General features: G+C 44.0%; 1 protein-coding gene across 1 annotated transcript in view; it reads right to left on the reverse strand.

The window, feature by feature from the left end:
- SLC25A34 (solute carrier family 25 member 34) overlaps nt 1-9,773 on the reverse strand; it is a 15,026-nt gene extending 5,253 nt beyond the window's left edge. The window contains exons 1-2 of the mRNA XM_073601493.1: nt 8,914-9,773; nt 4,623-4,688 (exon numbers count right to left, since the gene is read on the reverse strand). Of these exons, the coding sequence (XP_073457594.1) occupies nt 4,623-4,688; nt 8,914-9,333 (486 nt within the window). The 5' untranslated portion in view covers nt 9,334-9,773. The remainder of the gene's footprint in view (nt 1-4,622; nt 4,689-8,913) is intronic.
- Between the last annotated feature and the right edge of the window lie 1,882 nt (nt 9,774-11,655).

Below are 11,655 nucleotides of genomic sequence, written 5' to 3' on the forward strand. Positions count from 1 at the left end.
TTTGTACGTTTGCCCCATTGGCAGAGAAACAATCATTTTATTGGTGGGTTTATTATAACAGTGAGAGAATAACAACAAAAATATCCAGAAAAACACATTTCATAAAAGTTATAAATTGATTTGCATTTTAATGAGTAAAATAAGTATTTGACACCTTCACAGAACATGACTTAGTAGTTGGTGGAGAAACCCTTGTTGGTGATCACAGAGGTCAGACGTTTCTTGGAGTTGGCCTCCAGGTTTGCACACATCTCAGGAGGGATTTTGTCCTCTTTGCAGATCTTCTCCAAGTCATTAAGGTTTCCAGGCTGATGTTTTGTGACTCGAACCTTCAGCTCCCTCCACATATTTTCTATGGGATTAAGGTCTGGAGACTGGCTAGGCCACTCCAGGACCTAAATGTGCTTCTTCTTGAGCCACTCCTTTGTTGTCTTGGCCGTGTGTTTTGGATCACTGTCATGCTGGAATACCCATCCAGGACCCATCTTCAATGCCCTGGCTGAGGGAAGGGGGTCTTTACCCAAGATTTGGCGGTACATGGCCTTGTCCATCAACCCTTTGATGGGGTGAAGTGGTCCGGTCCTCTTGGCAGAAAAACAGCCCCAAAGCATAATGTCTCCTCCTCCATGTATGACGGTGGGGGATGGTGTTCTTGGGGTCATAGGTCCTCCATGTATGACTGTGGGGGATGGTGTTCTTGGGGTCATAGGACCTCCATGTATGACGGTGGGAGATGGTGTTCTTGGGGTCATAGGACCTCCATGTATGACGGTAGGGGATGGCGTTCTTGGGGTCATAGGACCTCCATGTATGACGGTGGGGGATGGTGTTCTTGGGGTCATAGGACCTCCATGTATGACGGTGGGGGGTGGTGTTCTTGGGGTCATAGGACCTCCATGTATGACAGCGGGGGATGGTATTCTTGGGGTCATAGGACCTCCATGTATGACGGTGGGGGATGGTGTTCTTGGGGTCATAGGACCTCCACGTATGACGGTGGGGGATGGTATTCTTGGGGTCATAGGACCTCCATGTATGATGGTGGGGGATGGTGTTCTTGGGGTCATAGGACCTCCATGTATGACGGTGGGGGATGGTGTTCTTGGGGTCATAGGACCTCCATGTATGACGGTGGGGGATGGTGTTCTTGGGGTCATAGGACCTCCATGTATGACGGTGGGGGATGGTGTTCTTGGGATCATAGGACCTCCATGTATGACGGTGGGGGATGGTGTTCTTGGGGTCATAAGACCTCCATGTATGACGGTGGGGGATGGTGTTCTCAGGGTCATAGGAGCTCCATGTATGACGGTGGGGGATGGTGTTCTTGGGGTCATAGGACCTCCATGTATGACGGTGGGGGATGGTGTTTTTGGGGTCATAGGACCTCCATGTATGACGGTGGGGGATGGTGTTCTTGGGGTCATAGGACCTCCATGTATGACGGTGGGGGATGGTGTTCTTGGGGTCATAGGCAGCATTCCTCCTCCTCCTCCAAACACGACGAGTTGAGTTGATGCCAAAGATCTCGATTTTGGTCTCATCTGACCACAACACTTTCCCCAGTTCTCCTCTGAATCCCTCAGATGTTCATTAGTGATCTTCAGACGGACCTGTACATGTGCTTTCTAGAGCAGGGGAACCTTGCGGGGGCTGCAGGATTTCAGTCCTTCACGGTGTAGTGTGTTACCGATTGTTTTCTTGGTGACTATAGTCCCAGCTGAGATCATTGACTAGATTCTCCCGTGTAGTTCTGGGCTGATTCCTCACCGTTCTCATGATCATTGAACCTCCACGAGGTGAGATCTTGTATGGAGCCCCAGACCGAGGGAGATTGACAGTTATTTTGTGTTTCTTCCATTTGTGAATAATCCCACCAACTGTTGTCACCCTCTCACCAAGCTGCTTGGCGATGGTCTTGTAGCCCATTCCAGCCTTGTGTAGGTCTACAATCTTCTCCCCGACATCCTTGGACAGATCTTTGGTCTTGGCCATGGTGGAGAGATTGGAATCTGATTGCTTCTGTGGACAGGTGTCTTTTATACAGGTAACAAGCTGAGATTAGGAGCACTCTCTTTAGGAGAGTGCTCCTAATCTCAGCTCATTATCTGTATAGAAGACACCCGTGAGCCAGAAATCTTGCTGATTGATCGGGGATCAAATACTTATTTCACTCATTAAAATGCAAATCAATTTATAACTTTTTAGAAATGTGTTTTTCTGGATATTTTTGTTGTTATTCTCTCACTGTTATAATAAACCGACCAATAAAATTATAGACTGTTCGATTCTTTGTCAGCGGGCAAACGTACAAAATCAGCAGCCGATCAAATACTTTTTCCCCTCACTGTACAGTTAGGTCCATATATATGTTTGGACACAGGCACAATTTTAGTTTTTTTTTTTTTTTTTTTTAGGTATTTACCAAAACATATTGAAGCTATAGTTCTATAATGGATATGGGGTGATAGTGCACACTCTCAGGTGTAATTTGAGGGTATGTCACATCCAAATTGGAGGAAGGGTTTAGGAATTACAGCTGTTAAGAATAGCAATCCTTCTCTTTTCAAGGGACCAAAAGTAATTGGACAATTGAATCAAAAGCGGTTTCATGGCCAGGTGTGGGCTACTCCTTTGTTATGTCTTCATCAATTAAGCAGGTAAAAGGTCTGGAGTGGATTCTAAGTGTTTTATTTGCATTTGGAATCTATTGCTGTGAACCTACATCAAAGGAGCTGTCCATGCAAGTGAAACAGGCCATTCTAAGGCTTTAAAAACAAAATAATTTCATCAGAGAGATAGCAGCAACATTAGGAGTGGCCAAATCAACAGTTTGGTACATTGTGAGGAAAGAAGAGCGCACTGGTGAGCTCAGCAACATAAAAAGACCTGGACGCCCACGGAAGACAACAGTGGTGGATGATCGTAGGATCCTCCTCTCAATGGTAAAGAAAAACCCCTTCACAACATCCAGACAAGTGAAGGACACTCCCCAGTGTCTACAATTAAGAGAAGACTTCACGAGATCAAATACAGAGGGTTCACCACAAGGTGCAAACCATTCATAAGCCTGAAGTATAGGATAGAAAAGCCAGATTAGATTTTGCCAAAAAAAAAAAAAAAATCTAAAAAAGCCAGAGCCGTTGTGGAAAAGCATTCTTTGGATGGATGAAACTAAGATTATTCTGTAGCGGAATGACGGGAAGAAAGAAGTGTGGAGAAGGCTTAGAACGGCTCGTGACCCAAAGCACACAACGTCATCTGTGGTCACATGGTGGAGCTTGCAGTGTGATGGCATGGGCATGCATGGCTTCCAGTGGAAGCAGCCGGATGAATTCTGCAGGGATTAGAGATATACGGGTCAGCCCAGATTCAGCCAATGATTGGACGGCGCTTCACAGTACAGATGGACAATGATCCAAAACTAACTGCAAAAACAACCCAGGAGCTTTTGAAGGAAAAGAAGTGGAATATTCTGCAATGGCCAAGTCAATCACCTGATGTGTACCCAATTGAGCATTTCACTTGCTGAAGGAAAAACTAAAGGCAGAAAGAGCCGCAAACAAAGAACAGCTGAAGACATCTGCAGGTAGAGCCGGGCAAAGCATCAGAAAAGAGGGAAAGCTGGTCTTTGGTGATGTCCATGGGCTCCAGACTTCAGGCAGTCATTGCCAGTAAAGGATTCTCAACAAAACATTATACAGTTGAGCCCCTGAAAATGGGGTGGGGGGGCGTCGAGTGCTGTGTATAAAAAATGGTTGCAGTTCCCAAAAATTTGTACTTGATATTTTATGTTCAACCCCTTGAATTAAAGCTGAAAATCTGCACTTCAAATTCATTTGGATTGTTTTGTATTATTTTAATTCTGGTGGCATACAGAGCCAAATGTATGAAAATTGCGCCTGTGTCCAAATACATATGGACCCAACTGTATCTCTCTGCCTCCCCCTAGTACGTCCATACCCTATAGTACCCCCTATATATAGATAATATACATCTACTCCATAGTTGTGTCCGTCAGAGTCTTACATTGCCCTCATGGGACTTGTTGGTCCTACAGCTGTTGTGGAGCTATCCTAACCCACATATAGAAAATATACTATCCTAACCCACATATAGAAAATATACTATCCTAACCCACATATAGAAAATATACTATCCTAACCCACATATAGAAAATATACTATCCTAACCCACATATAGAAAATATTCTATCCTAACCCACATATAGAAAATATTCTATCCTAACCCACATATAGAAAATATTCTATCCTAACCCACATATAGAAAATATTCTATCCTAACCCACATATAGAAAATATACTATCCTAACCCACATATAGAAAATATTCTATCCTAACCCACATATAGAAAATATACTATCCTAACCCACATATAGAAAATATACTATCCTAACCCACATATAGAAAATATACTATCCTAACCCACATATAGAAAATATACATCTCTGGTTCCCATTCTTCAGCCCCCCTTTGCCCCAGCACCGCCATATCCCATCACCTCTACATACTGCAGACAATATACATCTACAGAGTTAACAGTATGGCAGTGCACAGCAATGTTCTGCAGAAGGTCGGGAAATCAGAATTTTTCGGTCTCACCTGATGATTGTGCTGATGTCCGACGGCGAATGCGGCCACAGACTGCGCCTGGAGATGAGTCTTTACCTGCCGAGACACAGCAAATGTTATACAGAGCAGGAAAAGGGAAACAAGAGGTGGATTGAATCACCCAACCATCATACCCCCCCCCCCCCAAATCAACATCCAACTCCCCCAGCAGTTATTCATTCCCCCAACCAACCACCATTAAACCCCCCCCCAATCGCCATCCATCCCTCCAACCTGCCATCCAACCCTCAGCTGACATTCCTCCACCCCAACCGCCATCTGTCCTTCAAATCATCATCCCTCCACCCAACCATTATCCAACCCCCCAACCACCATTCACCCACCCAAACGTCATCCAACTCCCTCAGCTGTTATCCATCCACCCAACAAACCACCATCCAAACCCCCCCCCACCGCCATCCATCTACCCAACCGCCATTGAGCCTCCTAACTGCCATCCAACCCCCAGATGACATCCCTCCACCCATCTAACCAATAATCATCCATTCCCCCAACCTTCATCCCTCCACCCAACAGCTATCCAACCCCCAGCTAACATCCCTCCACCCCAGCCGCCATCCCTCCACCCAACCGCCATCCATCCTTTAAACCATCATCCCTCCACCCAACCATTATCCAGCCCCTTAAATACTATCCATTCACCCAAACATCAACCATCTACCCAACCGCCTTTTTCCCGTCATCCATCTTTCTAATCGTCATTCAAATCCACTAGCCGTTATCCCTCCCCCCAACCACCATTTAACCCCCACAACCACCATCCATCCACCCACCCATCCATCTACCCAACCACCATCCTCCCAACTGTCATCCAACTCTTCCAGCCGTTATCCCTCCACCCAACCACCATCCATCTACCCTACCACCTTTCCTCCAACCAACAGTCATCCAGTTCCCCCAGCTGTTATCCCTCCACCCAATCATCGACCATCTACCCAACCACCATCCATTCACCATCCATCCTCCCAAATGTCATGCAACTCTTCCAGCCCTTATCCTTCCACCCAACCAGCATTCTTCCACCCACACAACTGTCATCCAACTCCAACTCAGCCATTATCCCTCCACCTAACCACCATCCAACCCCCCAACCACCATCCATCCACCCACCCGCCACCCATCCTCCCAAATGTCATCCAACTCTTCCAGCTGTTATCCTTCCACCCAACCACCATTCTTCCACCCACACAAACGTCATCCATCTACCCAACCACCATCCCTCCACTCAACTGTCATCCAATTCTTCCAGCCATTATCCCTTCACCCAACCAATCATCATCCATCTACTCAACTGCCTTTCCTCCACCCAACTGTCATCCAACTCCCCCAGCCATTATCCCTAAACCCAATCACCATCCAACCCCCATTCATCTATCCGATCATCATCCCTCCACACAGCTTTTATCCACCCCCCCCCCCCAAACATCCAATCTCGCCATAGTTCAATCAGTGTGTCCTTATATACCCCCTCCCCCAAAGTTTGTGTGTCCTTATAAACCCTTCATAGTTTGTCTTTATATATCCCCGACATAGTCCGTGTGTCCTTATATATCCACTATAGTCCACATGTCCTTATATACCCCCCCCCCCATAGTCTGCTTGTCCTTATATACCCCCCTCCCCATAGTCTGCATGTATATCGCCATAGTTTACTTGTGTATTGGACTTTCTTGATTTCAGGAACTGAGAAGTGCTGACTCAGCGGGAAGTCTTGTGCAAAACTTACATAATTCCCTCACGAGTCGCTGAGTCGGGACGAGGGGAGACGTGAGCGATGTGACCCTCGGGGGAGGGGGAAGCATACATGACCTCTGACCCATTAATACACATTACGAAGATTTATACAATGTCACAAGTTTCATTTTGCTACATTTGATTCATAGATTGGTGTGTCACGGGATTGTTTGGCATAACCCAACGCCGGGCGAATTCTCGGCACAAACATAAAATGAACGAGTGCAAAAAATGGGCAGATTTTACAATTTCTGAATGAATGATAAAAACAAATTAAATTTACTCAATTAAAAAAAAAAAATTGTCCAGCAGCAATTCTGAGACTTTAGTTACAATGATGCGACGATTAATAAAAGCCGGGCTCTGATTGGTCACTGTGCAGACCTGTAAGTAAGAAATATTGTATTTCCTACGGAGGTGACCCCAGGGGAGAAAGAGCGAGGCCACCAGAGGTGACCCCAAGGGGGAAAGAGCGAGGCCACCAGAGGTGACCCCAAGGGGGAAAGAGCGAGGCCACCAGAGGTGACCCCCAGGGGGGGAAAGAGCGAGGCCACCAGAGGTGACCCCCAGGGGGGGAAAGAGCGAGGCCACCAGAGGTGACCCCCAGGGGGGGAAAGAGCGAGGCCACCAGAGGTGACAGATCCATCCCTCATACTTGTTTTTTTTTTATCACACACAGTCTTTTTCTCTTGGACTTGGATGGAGTGGGGAGGGTTGGACCCCCTGTCAGGTTTTTACTGATATCGGGGCTCCATGAGGGAGATTTCCCTTCACTTCCTCTCCTGGTGACAACCTTCTACCAAACAGGAAGTGCGGGGAAACTCTCCAACAGAAACATACAAATATAAAGTCTAAGGAAAGCACCCCCTGTCCGATTTTTATCTCTGTGTTGTAAATGTTCCCTCACTTCCTGTCCGGTGAAACCAGCATGGCAGGATTTTCAGATGCCCCCGCAGAGTCCCATGGAGGTCTTATGTGCCCGCTGTGCCTCAGCTTTCATGGCCTGGCTTTGCTCCCCCAGTACACACGGCTCCTGGTAAAACCACTAATGCCCCCCGGGTCCCTAATCGCCAACTTAAAGGCCATTCTTCTAGCGGGGAGGGGTATTCCTCCATCCACCTTGCTTATGTGGATAGAGGAATTGGTTCGGGTTTTTTTTCTGATCAACCTGCTGGCTGATAAAAAAAAAAAAAAAAAAGAAAAAACCCCACAAGTTGTCTATGACCACCTATAGTATAGAGAAGGTCTATGTAGTAATGTGATCAGACAGGGAGGCTGCTTATAGAAAACATACATTGTATGGGGAGCAGAATATTGTGTATAGGGGAATAGTATAGAACATGTATAGGGGAGCAGTATAGAGGACACATGGGAGGGGGCAGTGTGTGTATAGGGGGGGAATGGTATAGAGGATGTATAGGGGAGCAGTATAGAGGACATGGAGGGAACAGCATGTATAGGGGGAAGCCTGTGTATAGGGGAATGGTATAGAAGACGTATAGGGGAATGGTATAGAGGATGTATAGAGGAATGGTATAGCAGATGTATAAGGGGAATGGTATAGAGGATGTATAGGGGGAAGCCTGTGTATAGGGGAATTGTATAGATGTATAGGGGGAAGCCTGTGTATAGGGGAATGGTATAGAAGATGTATAGGGGAAGCCTGTGTTTAGGGGAATGGTACAGAAGATGTATAGGGGAAGCCTGTGTATAGGGGAATGGTATAGAAGATGTATAGGGGGAAGCCTGTGTATAGGGGAATGGTATAGAAGATGTATAGGGGGAAGCCTGTGTATAGGGGAATGGTATAGAAGACGTATAGGGGAATGGTATAGAGGATGTATAGAGGAATGGTATAGCAGATGTATAAGGGGAATAGTATAGAGGATGTATAGGGGAATTGTATAGATGTATAGGGGGAAGCCTGTGTATAGGGGAATGGTACAGAAGATGTATAGGGGAAGCCTGTGTATAGGGGAATGGTATAGAAGATGTATAGGGGGAAGCCTGTGTATAGGGGAATGGTATAGAAGATGTATAGGGGGAAGCCTGTGTATAGGGGAATGGTATAGAAGATGTATAGGGGGAAGCCTGTGTATAGGGGAATGGTATAGAAGATGTATAGGGGGAAGCCTGTGTATAGGGGAATGGTATAGAAGATGTATAGGGGGAAGCCTGTGTATAGGGGAATGGTATAGAAGATGTATAGGGGGAAGCCTGTGTATAGGGGAATGGTAAAGAAGATGTATAGGGGGAAGCCTGTGTATAGGGGAATGGTAAAGAAGATGTATAGGGAAGCCTGTGTATAGGGGAATGGTATAGAAGATGTATGGGGAAGCCTGTGTATAGGGGAATGGTAAAGAAGATGTATAGGGGGAAGCCTGTGTATAGGGGAATGGTATAGAAGATGTATAGGGGAAGGCTGTGTACAGGGGAATGGTATAGAGGATGTATAGGGGAGCAGTATAGAGGACATGGAGGGAACAACATGTATAAGGGGAAGCCTGTGTTTAGGGGGTCATCTTACCAGATATGCTGGACTCCCGACAAGCGCCCCCATCGCTCCAGCGATCGCCCCTGCCGCTACATTGCCCCCCGGTTGCTGCGTCAGCCCCACGTCTTCGGCGTGTGAATACAGGTAGAAACGGACTCCGTTCATCATTCCTTGGTACAGAAGTCCGGCCGTCAGTCCCTTCTGCAGTCCCCGCAGTCCGTCCGCCTGACACACGGCCACCATGGCCTGCACCACCCCCCGGTAGTGCCGTGTGTACGTCCCCCGGGACCTCAGCTCCCCTTGCAGCTGCAGCCGCGTCTTCACCACTTCCAGGGGATTCGTGAAAACGCACGCCATGCAGCACGCCGAGGCCCCCAACACAAAGTCCACCGGCGGGGAGATGTAGATGGCTGGGGGGGTCGGTGGGGTGGTCATGCTTCTGTAAGGTTTCATAAAACCCCAAAGATAAGGGCTACAGAGAGGGACAACATTCCATCCAATGGAGAGTTGGTCACAGCGGATACGCGGCGATATAATCGCTCCACATTGGCCGATTGCAGTCCCGGCCCGGCTCCATCTCTATCTCCAGCACTGGAGGGAAGTTGGTCTTCAGCTTTGGATGTTTTGGAGCCCTTCAGCTGTTTCCTGGGATGTCAGCCATGCAGCCTGCCGCCTCTCGCACACCAATCTGTACTCTGGACGGTCCCTCCTCGCCGGTCCCCAACCAATCTCTGTCCTCGTCACAGCTCACACCTCCGCAGCCCAGGGGAGGGATCATCACATGTGGGGGAAAGGTCACCGCTCATCAGCCTTCCCTAATTGTATCCCTGGGAGGATGTCACACACAATGCTGCCTTCTCCTATTCCTGAACCTTCATATTGTGCGCAACGGGGAGTCAGAGCCATGTGCACGAGCGCAACTTATTGGGGACGTCCCCTTTAAATCTCCTAACCGATGCAACATTGTTTCCTTATTTGTATCAGGTTTTATATTTGTGGCTCTTATGAGATCGGCATTGTGTTACAATCTTTTATTTCCTTCCCCATTCCTCTGTGTATCCCGAGCATGTTCAATTAGAAGAGGAAATAAAAAAAACTAAGAGGAAATAAAAAAAGATTAGTAAAAAAATAATTGTAAATAATATTAGTAAAGAATAAATAATAAATGTCAATAACAGTAAAGGAAAAAAAAATATTAGTAAAAAAGTAAATATAAATTACGGGTTAATAAAAAAGGAGATAACTACATGTAAATAAATATAAGTAAAAGATAAATAATAAAACGTAAAATAAATAGAAAATGATTAGTATAAAAATGTAAACAAATGTAAATAAATAACTAAGCACAAAGGAAACATAATAATATTAAACAAATGTGAATTTAAAAAAAATGTAAATAAATGTAAGTAAAAAGTAAATAAATAATATTAGTAAAAAGTAAGTAAAAATGACATTAATAAAAAGGAGATAAATATAAACAAAATGTAAATAAATAATTGGAAAAAATTTCAAACAGTAAATAAATGTTAGTAAAAAGTAAACGGAAATAAAAATAAATGTAAGTAAATAACTTAACAAAAAAGGAAAAAAAAAATGTAAATTAAAAAGGAAATATTAGTAAAAAATAAATAAATGTAAATACGAATAAATGTAAATAAAAAAATAAATAAATGTAAATACAAATAAATGTAAATAAAAAAATAAATATTAGTTCAAAGTAAATAAATAATAATTGTCAATTGTCAATAAAATAAATGTAAATAAAAAGGAAATAAAAAATAAATGTAAGTATAACAAAACCACTTATCTTCCGGTGACCAGAAAGATGTTCCATAACACATATGATGGACATTTTCCCGGGGGATTGTTCTGTGACCGCGCTATTTGTACCGAATAAAATGCACATTCCTGATAGGTCGATGACCAAATTTGCCAGAATTTTTTTTTAAAGAAGGCAGAGCGTGCGAGTTAATGAGGACGGGGTGCAGGAAAACCAATCAATAATCTGTATTGATAAATAACGATGAGGCCGGAGAAGCTCTGACATGATATTCCTTGGAAAGCGGTTTGCTGTTCCTCTGTAAGTCACTATTTTTTATATTTTCTTCGATATTCAGTTTTCATTTCCTTATCATAACTATTATTATTATTCAGGATTTATATATTATATTATTATTATTATAATACACGATTTATATATTATTATTCAGGATTTATATATTATTATTATACAGGATTTATATATTATTATTATACAGGATTTATATGTTATTATTATTATTCAGGATTTATATATTATTATTATTCAGGATTTATATATTATTATTATACAGGATTTATATATTATTATTATTCAGGATTTATATGTTATTATTATTCAGGATTTATATATTATTATTATTCAGGATTTATATATTATTATTATACAGGATTTATATGTTATTATTATTATTCAGGATTTATATGTTATTATTATTCAGGATTTATATATTATTATTATTCAGGATTTATGTGGCGCCAACAGTTTGCACAGCACTATAATTAGGAATAAAACAGACATTGGAGGATCTTGTTGGGCGGGTGCAGATTCCATGCTGGGACTTGCAGTTCCCATTCAGCAGGCGGTCCTCATCACACTGTTGCTAATTTATGAGAACAGGTATGGAAGGCGGAGCCGGCGTCCACAGCAACCAATAGAATTCCACATAAAAATTGTCTCAGCACAGGTGAATGAGGAAGATGCGATCTGATTGGCTGCAATCTCTCTATTATCAA

The sequence above is a fragment of the Aquarana catesbeiana genome, linkage group LG10 (genome assembly GCF_042186555.1).
Source record: "Aquarana catesbeiana isolate 2022-GZ linkage group LG10, ASM4218655v1, whole genome shotgun sequence".
NCBI classification, from domain to species: domain Eukaryota; kingdom Metazoa; phylum Chordata; class Amphibia; order Anura; family Ranidae; genus Aquarana; species Aquarana catesbeiana.